This window comes from Typha latifolia, chromosome 5 (genome assembly GCF_019914945.1).
Source record: "Typha latifolia isolate L0001 chromosome 5, TyphaL0001v2, whole genome shotgun sequence".
NCBI lineage: Eukaryota > Viridiplantae > Streptophyta > Magnoliopsida > Poales > Typhaceae > Typha > Typha latifolia.
Window position 1 is genome coordinate 947005 of NC_133090.1, and position 20768 is coordinate 967772.

Below are 20768 nucleotides of genomic sequence, written 5' to 3' on the forward strand. Positions count from 1 at the left end.
AAATAAAATTATTTGTCCATTCTCTAGTTGACATTTGCGATAGGAGTAATTTTGTCATTTGCTATCAATGTGTGTGAACTGTTTAGTACTATCTATACCCACTTCAAGAAAAAAAAGTGAAGAAAAGGAGAGGGAGAAGTGCTGATTTCTCCATTTGGACCGGTAGTTGTTTGTGATGGTATTCCTCTTTATTATATTATCCTTACACTCTCCGATCCCTGTTGGTCCGTCGGATCAAGATCGGACGGTAGGCGTCCGACCATCAGGCGCTTCTAGTGTCTCCTCATCAACTCCAAAGATTTCGATCTAATGTGAGATGCCCTCGTCGTATCTTTCAAATCCTCTCTCTCTCTCTCTCTCTCTCTCTCTCTCTCTCTCTCTCTCCCTTATTCCTTGGCTTGATTCGTGTCATTGCTCTATGTTTTTGCCCTAAAATTTTCACCTCCCAGTAAATCTTGGATCAATTTAGGATCTTGACTCCGGGTTCTTTTATCAAATGTTTCCGTTCTAGGGCTTTTTGTTCCCGTTGTCGGATTTCGACATGCAAAATCCCATCTTTTTGCATAATTTTTTTTGTGAATTTTAGATGATTCAGAGAAAAATTGCATCTTTTTTGTACATTCGGATGGAAAAGGGGTATTTTTGGTTGGATCACTCGCGATTTTTCGGTTTAGGGTTTCTTTAGTTAGTTCAGTGATGAATTGAGTTATAAAAAGAGTATGAAGATAACAGAGGTGTTGTATCTGAGGCTTTTGTCCTACTCCCCACCCATATGGGCCACAATTATTGCTGGTTTATTTGTAGCAATTTCGCTCTTGCTGTCGATATTTCTCCTATTCAATCACCTCTCGGCATACAAGAATCCTGAGGTTCGACTTCTTTAAATTTCAATTGACTTTATGTAAAATTTTTTTGTTCGGATGGATTTCTCTTGATCTTGTAGTTCTCTTCCGCTTTTACTTTTCAGGAGCAGAAGTTTCTAATTGGTGTTATTCTAATGGTACCTTGCTATGCTGTTGAGTCGGTAAGAGTTTTAACTTCTATCGCTTGGGAGTTACATGTGAGGTTTCACAAGAATAAGTAATGAACTTGATTTAGTTGCCTGGTTTTCTTTTTCTTTTTCCTTTTCTTTTTCTTTTGTTTGGAGTTGTAATCATATAGATGTAAGATAACAAGTTTTTGAAATTTTGATCTTACATCATTCAGAGACAGATTGGCTGAACTGAACAGCTAGTGCTGTGAATGCAACATGCCTTACTCTTGGAGAGGCATTATACAAATTTGCTTCATATGCAAGTATGATAACAAAGAAATCAAGAGAATGTAAATCAAGCTTAAGAATTTGGTCTTATTAGACTCCAACAGAATTATATGCCAGTAAAGCCCAAAAAATAGCTCGTATTAATGGGTTCAAAGGAAAGTTGTGCATATACAATTACCTTATCAGATAACCATACATCAGAACTATGGGGATAATATACTTTCATGTCATGTTAGGTTACAACCTCTGGCAGGCAAGGCACCATCACATAGTAAGGCAATCCATGATTGGCAATAGTTGAAGTCTTAAATACATTATCTGCTAATGTTATACATATTCATAGCAAAACTAAGTTCAAATGTTATACTAATCTTCTAAACAAAAACTTTATCGTAACTTTGCTGAGTGTTGTAGACTTATAAGATGGTGATATTTATTGGGAATTGGGATTCTTAATTGGGGCATTCTTGTAATTGATACTTTCTAATACTATTTATCATGTCAATTCATGAGCCTCTCATGTTAGAATTATATCATCTATCATGAGTTACCTTATTTTTTTTGACCCATCATGCATGTAGTCATCATATCAAAGTACGCATGAAATATATATTAGCTTATTATTTGACATTGACAAGATGAGCCCCTTCTGATTGTGGCAGTTCTCCAATTTTTTTTGGAGGGGTATTTGGTTATGGTAAATGTGCGGTTTTGTGTTTCATTATCCTTCTCTTCTAGTAACCGGATTTACTTTGGCAATTAGTGGGTTATGTGACATCTAGATGTAGAATCTTTTTTTTGGTATCATTAACATAATGAAAGGTATTATTGCTCTCTACCATCTTTTGTTGTCATTTAGTTTAACTAGTAAGGAAAGTTATCTAAATTTTTTTGCCTAGAGTCTTGGTCCTCTTGGATAATGGATACTCGTTCAGCTTTGGGTGGCCCGAATTTAATTTATCAATTGCTATGTGTTCTGTCTGATGATCTACTGAGCCAATTCTATGTTCTTCTTGCAGTATATATCACTGGTGAATCCATCAATAAGTGTTGATATTGAGATATTACGAGATTGTTACGAGGCCTTTGCCATGTACTGTTTTGGGCGATATCTAGTTGCTTGCTTAGGTATGCCTCTCCTAAAGAGCTCTAGTTTTAGCATCTCCAGTATTATTTTCACTGCATAAGAAGATTATTAGAACTTAAGTCTTTTTCAATTTTCAAGTTAGGGGAGAATACATTTTCCACACTATGTTCGACTAAAGTTCAGTGTGCTGCTATGAACGTTCATTTGTAACACTTAACTCTGTTGTGGTTCTGAACTACATGAAACTATTAGTTTTTTTTTTTCAAATATGATGGTAAAAACAATTACCTACCATAATTACCAATTTTCTGACTTTTCTCCAATTATCTTATTTTTATTTGGGATGTTTGCAATCCCAAAGTAAAGATATGAAACGGATTTGGGATGAAAGCAGTGTAAGACTTATCAGTGTTTTTACAAGGAAAGTCTATTTTTTCAATTAGTTATTGTAAATTAAAAGAGCATTATGGTCCTTTTGCATTAAAAGTAACATCTGTCAATAGGCTAGTGTCACAAGTGAGATTTCAAGGAAATGATTTGAATTTTAACCTAAGAACAAGGGCATAAAATTTATTATCTCCATCTAATGTTTTGATTCCTGCTTTCTTCTAATGTCATGCACATACTATTGATGCATTCTTAACATATATTGGCCTACCACTGGTCCATGACATATGTATTATACATGGTTAAGTCAGGTGCCATTAATTAACATTCTTAGGTCCTCCAGAACTTTTATAATCTGATATATCTTAGTACGTTTTCTTTAGTTGCTTTCTTTCTTATAAATAATAGTTTCTTGTAACTTCTATCACAAATTACAATCTTATTTATCTAGGTGGGGAAGAGAGAACTATTGAGTTCTTGAAGAGGGAGGGTGGTGCAAGCTTGGATACTCCACTTCTAGACCATGCTTCTGAAAGGGGAATAATAAAGCATCCATTTCCAATGAATTATATTCTAAAGCCATGGAGGCTAGGAGAATGGTTTTATTTGGTTATTAAGTTTGGAATTGTCCAATATGTATGTTAGCTATTTCCCATTATGATTTCTGTTATATACAACAGCGAATTTAGGTTGATCCAATTCTCTTCACTTTGCACAGATGATAATAAAGAGTGTAACTGCTATTTTAGCTGTGATCCTTGAAGCTTTTGGGGTATATTGTGAAGGAGAGTTCAAATGGGACTGCGGGTAAGAGATACTTTATAAAGTTTATAGTTTAAAATGAGAAACAGGCATGTTTTATATAATACTTCTTTTACTAACTATAGTAATAAAAAGAGATTCATAGATCTGTCTGCATTTACCTCTGCCATGCTATAACTGTGATAATTATATATTTGTTTAGTTTTTGTTTGAAACATTTTTTTTTATCTCCTGGACTCCTGGTAAGTCTGCATTATATAAGATTCTGGAATAATAAGTTCCATGGTATCGTTGTTCCCCATTTACTTTGGCTGCTCATTGACTTTCATGACATTGGATGCTGTGTAAATCATGATTGGCAGTTATTTTCCTACCTCACATTTGTTGTGGATTGGGGACATCTTTAGGCACTTATTATATAAGCTGCTAGACATAGGATGCATAGACACACATGGAATAAACAATTGTCTATATTATGCTCTAGTTTTTTTTGTATGATCAGCAGAATATGAAACTTTGAAATCTGTATATTAGTAAGTAGTTTAAAATGTACAAGATACATGGTAGTACCAAGCTCAAATGCAAAGAGAAACTGAAGGATATTCCTTAATGTTGAGATATCCTAATTGTGAGAGAGAAGGGTTAAATGCAACCTTGGGTGAATGGTAAGAAATCTTATGCGAAGGAAACAGGAAACAATTCTTCTGGCAGATGTCACCCTTTTGTCTTATTTCATTTTCTGATAAATGTCACCCTGAAGTATGCAGCTTTTCTGCTCTCACAACGTGGGGAGTATCTCAAGGTCTAAGTGAGAGGTGCTTCAGGTGAGATGGGAGTGAGAGCTTCTGCTATGATTTTGTGGCTTTTTTTTCTTGAATAATGAAGAATTAGCTACTTCCAATCATCTCTTTTCTTCTCCCTTGATTATTTGGAGCAGGATTAGCCACCTTAATTTCTCATCTAACATTGCTTCTCAAAATTTATCATTAGGTTCCCCCCCTACCTTAACAACTAAAGTGAGTGATTCAAGAATTCATGTCATGGTAAAAGAAAATTTAGTACCTTGATCTCTCCAAAGCATGGCACTATTTTCTTAACCTTGTTTACTAGGTTAATGCTAACTTCCTATTAGAAAATTCTATCTATTTCTCCAAAATGTAATATTATTCCATAAAATATGAATTTCCAAAATGCTATCTTTTTTTTTTTTCTTTTAGTCACATGAATTTTAAATGAAGATTTTTGAAAAGCTTTTACCAGTTTGTTGAGTAAAAATATGTCCTGAGACATAAGATCATTTTGAGAATAAAGAGTGTCTGTGGACAATAAAATACAATTTAATATACTACTTAAATTGTATCAGCATTTTGTTGTTGCATGTATTGTTTCTATTTCTATTGCTGATAGTATCATGCCTGCATCCAATGAACTCATCTATACAGGTGTTAACCTTGTCATCACCTTTGATGCAAAATTTCTGGAGTCTGATATCTTGAAGTGTTGTCATTAAATGCTTAATCAATTTTCTAGGTACCTTTATATGGCCGTGGTACTAAATTTCAGTCAATCATGGGCACTATACTGCCTAGTTCAATTCTATGCTGCTATAAAGGATGAACTGGCACATATTAAACCTCTGCCAAAGTTCCTAGTATTCAAATCAATTGTCTTTTTGACCTGGTGGCAAGGTGTGGCAATTGCGTTGCTTTACAGCTGGGGCTTATTGAAAAGCCCTATAGCTCAAGGGCTACAATTCAAGTCAAGTATTCAAGACTTCATCATCTGCATAGAGGTAATCATTTATCTAAGATCTCAAATTCATGAGTAGTTAGTCACCATATAGATATCAGAAGCATGCTTCTATTTATAGTTAATCTGTCTCAAATGGTAAAATTGGTATCTAAAGCCTTAGCATCTTCTTTTCCTGTGCTGGTTGGCATTTGCCGGTACTCAGTGTCTGATTATTCTTTTAAGGTTTTGCATTCTAGAATGCTGAGTAACTCTTATATTTTAGTATCAGAATATGTATTCTTAGTTTGAGATCCGTCATTGCCAATAACAGTACACAATTGTGTTATGCATTTATAGCTGTTATTCTGTACTCTGAAATTTATCTGTTACATTTGGGAGAATTCTGTTATGTTCTTTTTTTTTGGAAGAATATATATCGGCACTAAGGCTGATGGAACTCTAACAGACCCGTCTGTCTTCCAGCACAGATTGGTGTTGCTTCTATTGTTCACCTCTATGTGTTCCCTGCCAAACCATATGAGCTAATGGGTGACCGCATTCCTGGAAGTATTTCAGTTCTTGGGGATTATGCTTCCATTGACTGCCCCTTGGACCCTGACGAGGTTAGGGATAGTGAACGGCCTACAAAGCTTAGACTTCCCCAGCCTAGTGCTGATGTCAGGAGTGGAACAGCCATAAGAGAAAGCGTCCGTGATGTTGTTCTCGGAGGAGGAGAATATGTAAGATCACTCTCTCTCTTTCTCTCCATGATGGACTATAATTATAATATGTTACTGTTCTCTTCGGTAAAGAATCCTACTATCAAAGTTTGCCATCTTAATTTCTCAACCTACACTTCCAAGTATCCTACAATTCAGACCATCGTAAAAGTATATTCTCAAATTGGACAATCTAGTTCAGTTGGTTTGTCAGTTTTCAGTTTTTTAAATTGTTCTGTTTCTTATTTTAGCTCGTTCAGTTTCTCATTAAATTTAACAAACATCCAAGTGGTAAAAGATAATAATAAAATACTTTATGCATATTATGAGATATAAAGTGATTGGTTATTTACTTGATTGATGACCGAACTAGTTGTTTAGGCTTCTAAGAACCCTCCTCAGAAAATTTCACTGCAGAATATCTTTGTTTTAGGCTTCTAAGCTTCCTCAAAGAATTTTCCCTTGAACCTATTTGCAATACTAGTACACAGGGAACAGAAATCCTTGCTATGTATATTTTGGTAATTCATAAAGCCTGATATTTTGCAGATTGTAAATGACTTGAAGTTCACTGTCAGCCATGCAGTGGAGCCAATGGAGAAAGGTTTCACACGGTTTAACGAGAAGCTACACAGGATATCTCAGAACATGAAGAAGCATGAAAAGGAGAAGAAGAGGATCAAGGATGATAGTTGCATTGGCTCGGCATCACCTACTAGGAGAGTGATTCGTGGAATAGACGATCCTCTCTTAAATGCAAATTTCAGCAATAGTGAGGCCTTGAGAGGAAGAAAACATCGCAGAAAATCAGGATATACCAGTGCAGGAAGTGGGGGAGAGAGCAGTGATCACAGTTATGGTGGATATGAAATCCGGGGCCAAAGGTGGGCTTCAAAGGATTGAGAATCAAGTTATCCAGGTGGATGAAGTACTCTTTGATGGAGATATGAGAGTTGCCAAGATATTAGAATTTCACTTCCACTGCGGTCTACAATTGAAGGTTTCGGCCTTTTCCCTTGCCATTCCTTCACCCCATTGAGCTCTCGAGCAAAATTTATTCCCATAGATGTATTACATAGATATAGATGGAGAATTAGCGACAATTTAGGAACAATCATTGACGTTGATGCTCAATGAATTTGCACAGCCTGGTGTCACTCTTTCAAAAGCAAATGGATACTGTACATCCCCCAAATCAAATAAATGATGTACATCTGCTATTGTCACGGCAATGACATCCAGTATATTTAAAATTTTCTTTCATGGCTTGCCCTCTTAATATATTCATCCTTCAGTTGCATTTATTTCACTAGATAGTACCTGCTCAGAATTTTTTATAGATTTCTCCAGCAACTGAAGGGTTTTATTTTGATTGTGGAAGTTGTGAAGTGGTATTCTGGTCCCTGTTCATTGTTCTTAATTATAACAAAGGGGCCATTATGTTTGTCATATAATATAAGTAGAAGGTAACAAGTTGCACTTTAAGATGGCTATTAATTTTTGGGAATTTTTTTTGCCAACGATGTAAAATTGGAATATAGTGATACTCAGTAGCAATGCGGTAATACTCCCAAGTCAATATTGTGAAGCTATTTATCTACATGCATCATGTGGATTAACTGTGTAACCTGTGATTATAGACTCGAGAAACAAATGCAACCAATCACATTTCAAGCAAGCATACAGGAGAGTTAATTTGCCAAGGTTTTCAATTGTATCTACCAACTAATGCATACACAAGCATCAGGCCATACCAATGTATGTATTGCCAGTGAGACCCAAGATGAACATTACAAGCATCAGCAAAACTATCACAGTGATAAATTGGTACTTCATGCAGCTTTTTGTTAGAATATCTAACGAGAAGTTGACCTGCAGATTTATGCCAGAAAAAATTGTCAGAAAAGTACTGTGAACCCAATTAGATGCAACTGGTCATCCTTTTCATTCCTTCTGTTGACTATAAGGCCTCAGTTTCTCAAAGTAACACTATAGAAGAATCTAACATCAATAATTTAACTTGAAAATAAGTACTAAGAAGTTTGTATGCTTGCAATTCATTACTGTAATTGAAGTTGTTTTGTGCACATAGCAAAATCAAACTTGGAACATGGTCTGGTTGACAATATTTAAAGCTACCAAAAGACGTTAACAAAATACAAGATGATCTGGGTAACAGTAATAACAGTACAACTGCTCAGGAGATACATGTATGCTGAAAAGACGCCAAGAGTAACAAGGACTTGTTGAGTCAAGGTCTATCAAATAAGCATCTGGACAACCTTCCCTAAGATGAGCATTGATGGGGCTTCTCCATACAGCAACTAGTGTCAGATGAGGAAGGACTGCTGTAGGGGACTACCTCCTTACAGGAGGTGCACCACCCCGACCACCAGGACCGCCACCCCTACCACCAGCTTGAGCCTGCATTAGAAGACAGTAAATAGTTCAGAAGGGAAGCAGCAGGCTACAACCGCTATACTCAGGCAAAGCTACATACATCTTTAAAAAGAATATCCAATCCAAAGGAAGAAAGAAAAACAACCAACTTAAACACAAGGTATGCTCTTAATCCAACGATTGACCATATGTGCCTCGGTTACCAATATAGGCTGGACTAGTTCAAATTTTACTAATTAGGAACACCCAAGTACTTGTATCTTTTCACCCTTTTTATGCTCTAGCAATTCATTCTCAATTTGTGATTCTCACCCTATGTAAGGCATCTCAAGGGGTCAGTGTTATTTTCTTGTTTCTTTTCAAGTAGTAATATTTTCTCCTAACTTCTTGGAGTGCAAAAGCTTCTTATGCCATTGTCAACAAACGTTGTGAGGTTTCCAATAATTTTTCAGGGATACTTTACTCTTCTTATATTGGACCCATATTGTTCCCAAAAAACTCATCTTCCCTCTCCATTTCCTGTATATGTACCTAGCAGAAACTGGGCAATTTTTACCTCTCAGTGATAATGAACCAATTTTAGTTGATGCTGGACCACTTCTGATCCATCATTGAGTTAATAAAAATGATACTATTTTATCATTATTCTTAATTTTTTTGGGGGGTGTGAGAAGGCTGTGTGAATTTAGCAGATCAAGCCGAGATCCTGGTACAAGGAAACAATAATTATTAGCAGATCAAGCCGAAATGCTTGAAAGTCCTAGATAAAAGGGAGAATATACAAGAAGCAGAACCAGTCCAAAAGGAATCCCTGTGGTAGACGAAGAAGCCATAATCAATAGATCATATGAACAATGTTCCTCAATGCACCCAACATGATTAAGTTGTTCACTATGTATATTAACATTAAATGAAGCTCACAAATCAAAAGTCTGAAATGACAACAACAACAACACACTGGACTGAGATGGTGAAAATAAAAATAAGTACATGAAGAAACAGTTTATCGACAAAGTGTTTACAATATGAGCAAATGTCGCCCAAAAGACAATGTCATGTATAATACAATGACCTTTTAGTGAAATCTTAATTTATTGGAATAACCCCACAAGAAAGAAATTTGTAAAATGAAGAGTGAGACCAATATCAAGTAAAGAAAACCCATTTCTGATTGTGGAGCTTTTGGAAATACTAGAATATCATCAATATGTAATCCAAGACACAATTGAATCTTCACTAACTGATCCCATTAATCTAAGCATAAATTGGTGATCATAACAGAAATGAAATAAGCCGCTGAGAAAGCATGACTTACCCTAGCACGCATAGCAACTGCACGACCACGGCCCACTCCAATAGCAGAGCCTTTGCCCTTCATGAAACAACAATTTTATCATAACCTATAGTATGATAAAAAACAAGTTTATTGGTGAAATAAATAAGACAATATAAACTTATACCCTGATTCTTGCATCCAAGCGTTTGAACATTGGAGCATTTTTTAGCATATCAGGAATCACCATAAACCTACAATAGAAGACATTTAGGCAACATCTAATTGATATCATATACATACACTTCTGGATAAAATAAACATACCTAACTTTGCTCCCCCGAATGAAAACATGCTCAAGTTGCGATACTTTCCCATCCTACAAAAGGAGGAAAAAATTTCAAGATTGATACTTACTAATTGTAAAATACCAAAGTATCTAGTTAAGCTTTGAAGGCCAAGTGCTTGAGCCATAAAAAATGATAGCCGTGACTTTGGACTCAAAAGAGAAGCATACTGAAAAGAATTATAAAGTATTCCATAAGGCCATAAGTTGAAGTAATCAGTCTGGCCTTGTGAAGTACATCAACAAGGCTTAAATCTTATATTTTTTGCTATCTAAATATCCGTATATGCTTAGAGTAGCTTGTAGGGATTCTTTCTTCCCTGTCAAATACCAAGACAAGATCACTATTTTGACGAAATTTCAGTATATTTAAACATCTCAAACAAGTCAAAACTAAAATTGGAAAAAAAAAATCGGATGCATCGTAGCCACAATATTGCTTCTCAATCTCCAAACCAGATCTAAACCAAGAGGTAAAACAAACCCTAACCCTAGATCCAGAGATAGAAGCGTCGAAATTTGAAAAGGAAAGAGAAGAGATACCAAAGAGAGAGATACCTTGGCGGTGTAGGTGATGCCCTCGAGCTGGCAGTTCCAGTTATCCTCGCACTCCACCATGTTCCCGCGATAAAGCTCGCCATTCTTCATCTCCACCGTCACCACATGCCCCGCCGCCTCGTGTAGAAGCTTCACCGGTATCCCCAAGCTTCGACTCATCTCGCCTCTCTCCCTCTCTCTTCGCCTTCTCTTCTCTTCGCCTTCCCTAAACCCAGGAGAAGCTGCAGTGGTGAAAGCTTTGGAATTGGATTTCTTCTTGGCTCTTAAACCCTAGTTAGGGTAGAAAACGGGTCGGAAGTACCCGAAAACTGATCGTATCCGACCCGATTTAGATGAAGCTTGCTATTTTCATTTCGCACCCTGTCCTTTGTACTTATTATAAATAAATGAGAAAAATATTCGAATCCGACCTTCTCGCTTGCGAAGTAGAAGAGGAGGGAAGAAGAGTAGGGCTCTCGCGAGCAATAGCAACATACGCCATGCTCTCAAGACCGACTCGAAGACTCTCAAGTAACAAAATTTTAGTACTCCAATCCTTCCTCTCCACCACCTCTTCGTGCTCCGCCGACCTCCCAAGGCAGCTCTGTCGATCAGAGCGGAAGCCTCTCGTCACAAGCATCAACGATCTCAAGCGCAAGGCGAGGTTGGATCGCAAGGCGCGGCACGAGGTGCGCGAGATCACGCTTCGCCCGCCCGAGAACGGCCTCCTGGTCAAGAACTTGGTCCCGGTCGCCCACGAGGTGTTCGATGCAAGAACCCGTCTCGTCCGCTGCGCCTCGCGAGTCGTCGAATCCATCCCTGTCCACTCCTGCTGGTGAAACTTCAATCTTATTCTCAAATTTTACTACTTGCGAGAGAGAAAAAAAAATCTCGTTTTTTGACAACAAATTCCAGTGCAGTGTGTGTGGAGAAGTACACGTGGGAAGAATTCCTCACCGGATTCGCACTTGCAATGTTGCTGGGAGTCTGCCCACAAAGGAGCACAATTGGGTTAAAGGAGGGGTAGAAGATGTTCTTCCAAATGCAGAGTCTTTTCATCTCTATGACAGATTGGGTAGGGCGGTTTCTCACGAGGAAAGGCTACAAGTTGATCGGATTCCGGCTATTGTTGAGCTCTGCATTCAAGCTGGGGTGGATGTTGCAGAGTACCCGACAAAGAGACGTGTAATTCCAGTTTACAATATCGCAGGGAAGATGATAGATTTCGAGAGGAAGTATCCGCGGGATTATTCTCATGGTAAGGATATTGAACCATCTGGGTTTTGGCGGAGGAAGACGAAGACAGTAAATTGTGTTTCACAGTCATTCTCATCAGATGACAATCTTCAAGGTTTGTTTTTTAAACTACTACTATTCTTAATCTTATTTAGCACTATGTGCATTTGTGCTGCTCTTATTTAGATGAGGTTACCCAAATCTAATTTGTTTGGACAATAAAAATGATAGATAAGAGATCACATATGCTAATCTTTTTGTTGCAGCTTATGAAACTGTAGTAGATATACTTGTCCTAGGACAGTAAGATGGTCGCTTAGCTTCGGTGTTGACCCAGGTATATGTTATGTCTGATTAATTGCATCTACTATGTAAATAAGTTGCCCAAAGAGATGTATATTTGTCTGTATATTTCTTCTATAATGCCATACTTATCCTTCCAAGTGAGAATGGAACAGGAGAACGATATGCGACATGTAGTGATTTTCTTTTGGTCATTGCAGGAGATCGATCATATAGAGCTACAAGAAGTACTTTTAACCTAGTTATTTTGGGCAGGGAACAAAGGATAGTTTGTTAGATGAAACCAACACCTGGTTGAAGTTGCAATGCTTGCATGGTGTCAGTCATGTTGGTCTTATGAATTAATGGCTTTGACTAGATCCTTATATGGATAAGAATGTTTACTGGCGGTAATTCTCGTAGTATTCCAGATATATCTAACATGTCAAGATGTATAAACTCCTTTGTAGATCTAGCCAGGCAAGGTATGAAGGAATGGGAGAAGATGCGTGCAGGTGCTACAAAGCTCATGAAGAAATATGCTGTCCAAACATGTGGATTTTGCCCTGAAGTGCAAGTAGGACCCAAGGGACATCGGGCGAGGATATGCCAGGCTTACAAGCACCAGATGCGCCACGGACAGCACGCATGGCAAGAAGCTAGCATCGACGATTTGGTGCCGCCAGTTTACGTGTGGCATGTACCTGACCCGCGACACGGTAGCCCTCTTGTTGATGAGCTAAGGGCATATTACGGTAAGGTACCCGCAACGGTGGAGCTGTTCGCGCAAGCTGGTGCCGATGTTGGAGAGGAATACAGTGTGCTTATGAGGGAGGATGTCACACTACCTGAAGTGGATGAAGAGAAGTTGGCAGTGTGAAATATGAGCTCAAGTCTTAATTAGTAGCATGGCACTTAATTGTGTTCGTATGTATAAGGTTGTCAGATGAGGTGGTAATGTCTTCTGATAGATGTAAACTAGAGAGGAGGCGAGAGAGTAATGTCTTCTTGTGTAGTTGGGCATTGCAGTGATTATGGGGCGAAGACTGTACAATTAACCTATCTTGGTGGATTCTTCAATTCGTTGGCACACAGAAACAATGTTGTGCATCATCTTAACAATGTTCTCCTAGGCCTGACTCTATTTAGTTGAAACACACAATCAAGACAAAGGGATACGCAATACATAGTATAATATGAGATCACAAATCATTTCTGTAACAATAGCATAACCAAACAACATGCTACCAAAAATAACGAAAAGAAATAGAGGTGAAACTTAATCACCTATGTCAACATTTTTTATATTTGTGAGTAATTATGCTAATTTGCCAATGAAGATTGTCCTGCTGATCCAAAAGAGAATCAGCCCTGATGCAGAAATGGATCACTACTATTGAGTGTGCCATCCCAGTGCAACCTTGTTGAATCCATCTGCAGATGCACAGAGTATTGGCATGCCCCTATGTATTCAAGGGGACGCCTGACACAATATTTGGCACTTGAGATTTCCACAAACAAGAGGAACTCTACAACAAATCATACTAATACTAATCGAAGATCACCGCCGTTCTTTGAGATCCAATATGTAAAGTACCTATAAATAAAGAATCATTTGATTTGTATATCATGATGATTAATGGGGATTTCAGAATTAGATTCCTATAACATAAAGTGTCTAGATGTAATATGCCTATACATGTCTATACACATCAATACAAATATTATAAGGCAAAATCAAACTCGTACTATAGTACAATAATATATGTGCAGTAAGAGGAGAGAGCTAACATTCCATAGAGCAGCAGTCAATATTCAGAGGCCAAACCACATATAATAAGATTCTACTCAGGAATTAAGCAAATAGAATTACTATTCAATCTTTTTCACATCTAAGAAACTGCACTGAGGAATGAAAACGTAGGGGTGACCTGAAGCCATTGTTGATGCATAGAAAATACTCTAATATCCTATTGTAAGGTAATCAGATTTTCCAAAGAGATCACATGAGGCTTACTCAAAACTGGCGTCTCTATGCAAGGGTCACCAAGGTATATACCTCAGTAGTCATGAGGCTTAATAAAGATATAACACAGGAGGAGGCTTATCTATCTTGCAAATGGTTCCCCTTGTGTTGCTCGATAGAGTAGAGACATGCAGGTTAGGACATCTTTTCGCAATCAAGAACAAAATTAAGAGAGACATTATAAACTAATGCCTTATCCAAATTCGAGCAAGATTAGTTCCATAATAAAAAATAAATAGGTTGGATCAAATTATTTTGCAGCAATAATGTATGAAATAATATCAAGAAAAACTATGCTAAGATAAGGCACCATAAACTAATTACTCATAATTTGAGGTCTCCAGCTGACACAGACATTTCCCTTTTGCATAAGCTCATTGAATACAAGACAAAAGGGATGAATATGTCACTATCCACCGCAGGGACAAGAATTAAAAACAGACTAACACAAACATGACCATCAACACACTGCAAATGTTGAAGAAACTTCCCAGATTACACCTAATCTGGTGTGCTGGTGATAGTTCACATGATAGCAGAGACACATAATTCACATACTGGATTGTCCAGGAGCATACTTGATACATTTGTCACCAAAACATGAGAAAGAATGGATCAAGAATGATTGTAACATCATAATGAGAACAGCATGTATACAGCCCCTTAATTTACATTCTAGTAATGCTCCTTGGCGCCAGTAACCAGTGTCAAGAATAATAAAATGAAATACACCAAGCTCTTCCAATAAACAATATTATGAATCAATTTATATGTAGCATAAGCAAAATCACAACCATAAAAGCTAGTATCAAACAAAAGTAATCGCTCTTATTGACACAGTAAAACTTACTAATCAAGATTTATAATCCAGTATTAATCTCCGAACCATAACAGAGCAATAACAGAGATAGAAGAAGCAGTGATACCAATTGCAGAGTCAATTATTAACAAACTGTGCCACCCTCGCCGCCATGTTGCTGACCTGCGCCTGCACCTGCGCAGCCCGAACCCTAGCCGACAAAGCGCGATGAAAGAACTGCTCCCTCGCCATTGCCCTCACGCTCTTCAAGTACCCATCCACCGGAACTTGCCCCTCCTGCACAGCCTTATCGAGGGCATAGATCGTGTCCTCCACCGCTAAATCCGCTGCCGTGCACTCCAGCATCTGCCGCGACAGCCCATCTGCGGGCTCGAACGCCTGGTCTACATCCACCTCCCTCCTCCTCCTCCCTTCGTTCTCCCTCACCCAGCCCTCCACCACATCCGTATTCATCAGCACCAGCTGCAGCTGCTGCTCCAATCCTTCCTTCTCCTCCACCATATCTCTCACTCCCTTCGAAAGCTCCTCCTGCCGCCGGCGTAGCTCGGCCTGCGTGGCGAAGAGCCCCTCCATCTCTGCCTCGCGCGATCTCCGCAGCGCGCCCATGTCAGCATGCGCCGTGTCAACGATCTTGGAGATCGCGTTGCGGCGGAAGACGTCGGCGGGGTCCTCGGTCGGGTAGCGGTAGGGCGAGGGAGAGAGAGCGGCAGCGGGAGAGGAGGAAGAAGAGTAGATCCGGGAAGGGGAAGGGGGGGGATTAGGATTAGGGCTAGGAGTAGGGGTAGGGTTAGGGTTAGGGTTAGGGTTAGGGTTAGGGTTAGGGTTAGGGTTAGGGTTCGGGGTGGATTGCCGGGTGTAGAGAGGGGGATCCTGGCCGAAGAGGTGGGAGAGTGATCGGACGAGGTCGACGAGGTTGGAGGAGGGGAAGACCCAGGAGCGGAGGTAGGGGACGACGACGTGGCCGGACCGGTCGACGTGGGGGTGGTGGGGCTTGATGAGCATGTCGCGGGTGGGGGAGAGGAAGACGAGGGGCGGACCCCGGGGGTAGTTCTCGGGGAGCCAGACGACAGCGGGGATGTTGTAGACGACACCGGAGAAGACGATGGGTATGGTGCCGTCGGCCTGGAGAAGGAGGGCGGCGCGGCCATCGTTGTGGGTGAAGAGGGCGGACTTGGGGTGGAGGGAAGGGAAGGCGTCGGCGAGGGCGACGAGGTGGTTGCGGATGAGCCACTTGACATCCTCGATGTAGGGGAGGGAGGAGGGGCCCCGCTGAGAGAGCGCGGTGGTGAGGAACTGCTGCGCGTATTGGGCGCCGGGGTTGGAAGGGATTGGAGGAGATGGAGGAGGAGCCATGGACGGATGGGATGCGACGATCGATCGAGTCTCGAATCTCGAGAGGAAGGCGATGGAGTAGGATTAGCTCCTCGGGGGAGGGGGGGTAACAGAGAGGAGCAGCGTATTGGTGTTTCTGCCTTCTGCTCGAAGAATCTCGATTGACCGGAGAAGGTTTCTATTTTCTCCGAATCTTCTCAATTCTAATGGATTAGGGATAAATTTTGGGTCGTCCGTGTTAGTGTATGTAGGCCTATTAATGGCCCTTCAATGAAGGCCATGGATACTACGCAGCTACCGTGGGCCGGGATTTTTAAGTCCAGCCTAACAACAGTGGGCGGAGCCTTTTTCTTTTCTTTTTTCTTTTCTTTTTTTAATTTTAGAGAGCTAACTATCACGACTCAAAAAATTTAGTTAAAATCGAAGTACCAAGAGTGTCTAAGAGTATAAGCAATTTAATAGTAATTACTTGAGCTTATCTACGGTTAGATAAGTCTTGAGCTTATCCATCATTGGATCGATAAGGATAAGGATAGTCATTCTTGATCTTGTTTTTAGCCTTCTAAATATCTAGATAAGATATTTATGAATATTAGTAGCTAAGTTTTTTTTTTACCTATATAAGATTTAAACATTTTACTTGTAAATAAATAGATCAAAAGTTGAGTGAGTACTTTATAAAAAAAAACTTGTCTCTTCTTAGTTAATATTGCTTATGTGCTCTTAAGACTTGTTACAATATTTTTTTCTTTGTCGAGCTATAAATGACTACAAAGTTATGGGACTTGTCTATGAGTTGTTGCTTGATCTCTCTCTCTATTCGATGTGTATCAAACTTGTTTATGTTATATCAATTTTAATGATGTTTGTTAGCCGAAGTATGGAGATGTAAGCAAGCTTAGTCTGAGCGAGCTTGAATCTACTTAGGCTCAACTCAAAATTAATTTTCAGACAAAATAATATATTCAGATTTGACTCACTTATAAATGGAGGAGAGGAAAGATATCCCTAATAGAAGCAAGAGAGGAGAGGATTTTCAAGAGAAAATTTGGACGTAGGGAGAGAGATGAGATAGAGTCCTAGAGATAAGGACAAAGACTAAAATAATATATAAAAATAAATAAATTACAAATTGATTTATGCCTAAAATCAAACTATCCATAAATCTTTTATTTATATTACTTTGCCCGATATGGTTTAGATTAAATTAATGTGGAAGTATAAATTATCATAATGCCTTAAATTGTTATTAATAATCCTATTTGAGTAAATATAAATATTCTACCCATATTTCTAAGACGATTGAACTTTTTTATTCAATGATCATACATTTAAAGATATGTACATTATTATAGTTAGATATTAACTAAGATTTGAAGCTTGTAATCTTAGATTTTAGAAAATAAAAAAGGTTAAAAATATATTTTGTTCTAATTTTAAAGAATAAAATAGATTGCGTAAATGCAATCAAAAGGGAAGGGCAGTTTTCAAGCAGTTTTAATATTTATTATGATGAGAAAATTCACTCTAATATTTTTTCTTTAATTTTTTTATACTTTCTTTCTTATTTCGGATAGAAAAATTAATAATTTTAAGTTAGTCTAAAATACACGAGGGCAAAATGATTCAAATGAAAGTGGAGAGGCAGTTTGATTTTAGAGGCAACATATAATTATCCAATAAAAGAATATAGAATTATAATGAAATTAGTGTTTACATCCTATATTTTTATTATTTATATTTTATTTTTAAAAAAAATCTAATTTAATAGAATATTCTCATCTGCACTATTTACTAAAGTATAGGTCTTTATTTATAAATAGTAAAAATACAGTGCGTAAATAATAATTTTGTTAAAATATACGGTGTTATATGCATATATATATATATATTATTATTATTTTTAAAATTTTAGATTACATAAATAAAAATCGGTGGTGGCTCTGCTCCTTCCGCTTATTTTGACAGGCTTACCAGCTGTGCACACCTACCCTCTTCTTTCTCGATCCATCGCTACTACTCTCCATAAAGCAAGCAAGCAAGCCCCATTCATCTCTCCACTACCACCATGGAGAAGAAGCATCGCGTCGCCATCGTCGGCGCCGGCGTGAGTGGCCTAACCGCATGCAAGCACCTCTTGGAGCTCGGGTTCGACCCGTTAGTCTTCGAATCCGACTCCGCTATCGGCGGCGTCTGGGCCCACACCCTCGCCTCCACCCGCCTCCAGTCGCCACGCCAGGCCTACCAGTTCTCCGACTTCCCGTGGCCGTCGCACGTGGCCGATGTGTACCCCGACCACAGCCAGGTCGTCGAGTACCTGGCGGCGTACGCCCGGCGGTTCGAGCTCTTGAGGTGTGTCAAGTTCGAGCACAGGGTCGTCGGGGTCGACTACGTGGGAGCTGACGTGGAGGAGGTGATGAAATTGGAGCTCTGGGCCGGCAACGGCGAGGCATTCGGCGGCGGCCCCGGCGTGAGGAAGGGGAAATGGCATGTTACAGTGCAGCATGGGGAAATTATTGAGGTAAATCAAATCCAAATGGACTCGAATCAAATAGTTTTCTTAATTTTTAAATTTTTGATTCAACTGGTTAGCTAATACACACGTAAATGTTTACTGAATCCAGACGTATGAGATGGAGTTTGTGATCATCTGCATTGGACGGTTCAGTGGAGTCCCGAAGATCCCCACTTTCCCAGAAAACAAGGGGCCAGAAGTTTTCCAAGGGAAGGTGATTCACTCCATGGACTACTCTAACATGGATAATGAGAAAGCCATTGAATTCGTCAAAGGGAAGCGTGTCACAGTGGTGGGTTACCAGAAATCAGCAGTCGACATCGCCGCAGAGTGTGCAAATGCAAACGGTGAGCATTTCTTCCGTTAACCACAAGAGCATTCGAGCTAGACGATGGATTCTAATTTTTATGTGAATGCTCTTCTTCTCTTCCAGGCATCGACTACCCATGCACTATAATATGCCGTACCAAACGATGGATCCTACCCGATTTCTACGCTTGGGGAGTTCCACTTGCCTTCTTCTACTTCAATCGCTTCTCGGAGCTCCTTGTTCACAAGCCTGGCGAAGGATTCCTGCTAAGTTTATTAGCCACTCTGCTATCACCTCTGGTAATAGAATAGGAAAGTTTTCAAATACCATACTCACAATTTTAGTGATTTTGTGATAATCGCTCCATCTTTTTTACTTAAGCCAAGCAATCTCTAACTAAATAGTGGTATCTAAATATGATTTACCTTTAAAATACCATTGTCTTCCTTAAAATACTCTTCTCTGAAGTACCATTACAAGATCCAAACTTTGTCTTTAATTACCTTCTTTTGTGTTTGTAGAGATGGTTGTTCTCTAAATTTATTGAGAGTTACTATGTACGGGCTACCCCCATGAAGAAGTATGGCATGGTACCTGATCACAGCTTCTTCCAGTCAATCACTTCATGTCTAATAGCACTGCTGCCTGATAAGTTCTATGATAGAGTGGAGGAAGGGAGCATTGTTATAAAGAGATCAAAGTCTTTTAGCTTCTGTAAGGATGGGGTGATGTTTGAAGGTGAAGCTGATCCAGTGAAGACTGATGTGGTGATCTTCGCTACTGGATTCAAGGGAGATGAGAAGCTCAAAGGCATCTTTAGATCACCCTTCTTTCAAAACATTGTTGCTGGTTCATCTTCTACAACTGTTCCGCTTTATAGGTAAACATATTCTTTTTCACTTAAAAAGAGTATGTTTGTTTGCCAGTGAGAGAATAAAGTATTAGCAATTAAACACAGCTAAAACTATTGAAAGTTTCTATTAAAAGAACTATGCTAACTTCAACTTGTACAGGGAATGCATCCATCCTCGGATTCCACAATTGGCGATCATCGGTTACTCAGAGAGCCTAGTAAATCTATACACCTCGGAGATGAGGTCAAAATGGTTGGCCCATTTTCTCGACGGCGGTTTTAAGTTACCAAGTATAAGATCCATGGAACAAAGTGTGATGGAGTGGGAGAAGTTCATGAGGAGGTACTCTAAGGATTACTTCAGGAGGTCATGTATTGGAACTCTCCACATCTGGTACAATGACCAGCTTTGTAGAGACATGGGGATAAACCCTAGGAGGAAGAAGGGATTCTTGGCTGAGTGGCTCCTTCCTTATGGCCCTGAGGATTATGCTGACATTGGCACAAAGAAGAAGTAATTCTCATATAATTAACAGTAACGCTAGAGTTTGGTTGAGGAATAACTTCTAAATTAGTTCAGCAACGCTCATGCTTTAAATTTGTATAAGCAAGCTCATATTAGTTGGGGCTATTATGATGTTTGAAAATAAATTAGTATAATAGTGTTTTGACAATAAATATGTATCATGATGTAATGATTACATTGACTGTGCTATAAAAAATAATAAATTTAGAATATATTTTGGCAAATGAGTATATAGTATCCTTCACAGCAGATGGATGAGTAGAGGAAAGAGGAGAGAGAGAACGAGGACAGGATGATTGAAAAGATAGTTAAAATAGTATTAAGATAAATCATTGTTTAGTTACTATATTAATATATGCCTCATT

The 20768-nt window shown here is 38.9% G+C and overlaps 5 protein-coding genes across 7 annotated transcripts; 3 read left to right on the forward strand and 2 right to left on the reverse strand.

The window, feature by feature from the left end:
* Positions 1-131: 131 nt before the first annotated feature.
* LOC140789713 (protein LAZ1-like) lies at positions 132-7210 on the forward strand. 3 transcript variants are annotated; one of them, XM_073139509.1, is made up of 9 exons: positions 132-869; positions 968-1024; positions 2281-2389; positions 3187-3371; positions 3454-3542; positions 4265-4321; positions 5028-5289; positions 5717-5968; positions 6497-7210. In XM_073139509.1, exons 1-9 carry the CDS (start codon positions 720-722, stop codon positions 6848-6850), a joined length of 1515 nt encoding a protein of 504 aa, XP_072995610.1. In that variant the 5' UTR covers positions 132-719; the 3' UTR covers positions 6851-7210. The 3 variants fall into 3 exon arrangements, 2 of the variants coding, with proteins under 2 accessions (XP_072995610.1, XP_072995612.1); XR_012109238.1 differs by lacking the exon at positions 4265-4321 and having other exon boundaries at positions 5712-5968; XM_073139511.1 differs by lacking the exon at positions 4265-4321.
* Positions 7211-7978: 768 nt separating this feature from the next.
* Positions 7979-10827, reverse strand: LOC140789368 (small nuclear ribonucleoprotein SmD3b-like). The gene is made up of 5 exons (XM_073139036.1): positions 10525-10827; positions 9947-9999; positions 9808-9874; positions 9663-9719; positions 7979-8371 (listed from the first exon to the last, which is right to left on the reverse strand). Exons 1-5 carry the CDS (start codon positions 10681-10683, stop codon positions 8306-8308), a joined length of 402 nt encoding a protein of 133 aa, XP_072995137.1. The 5' UTR covers positions 10684-10827; the 3' UTR covers positions 7979-8305.
* Positions 10828-10937: 110 nt separating this feature from the next.
* On the forward strand, positions 10938-13122 carry LOC140789367 (APO protein 3, mitochondrial-like). Its single transcript, XM_073139035.1, has 3 exons — positions 10938-11338; positions 11424-11854; positions 12492-13122. The coding sequence occupies exons 1-3, from the start codon at positions 11004-11006 to the stop codon at positions 12899-12901; spliced, it is 1176 nt and encodes a 391-aa protein (XP_072995136.1). The 5' UTR covers positions 10938-11003; the 3' UTR covers positions 12902-13122.
* Positions 13123-14786: 1664 nt separating this feature from the next.
* On the reverse strand, positions 14787-16428 carry LOC140788723 (protein ELC-like). Its single transcript, XM_073138125.1, has one exon. It carries the CDS (start codon positions 16218-16220, stop codon positions 14985-14987), a length of 1236 nt encoding a protein of 411 aa, XP_072994226.1. The 5' UTR covers positions 16221-16428; the 3' UTR covers positions 14787-14984.
* Positions 16429-18147: 1719 nt separating this feature from the next.
* On the forward strand, positions 18148-20627 carry LOC140789861 (probable flavin-containing monooxygenase 1). The gene is made up of 5 exons (XM_073139735.1): positions 18148-18720; positions 18824-19061; positions 19148-19323; positions 19546-19904; positions 20038-20627. Exons 1-5 carry the CDS (start codon positions 18268-18270, stop codon positions 20393-20395), a joined length of 1584 nt encoding a protein of 527 aa, XP_072995836.1. The 5' UTR covers positions 18148-18267; the 3' UTR covers positions 20396-20627.
* The last annotated feature ends 141 nt before the right edge of the window (positions 20628-20768 follow it).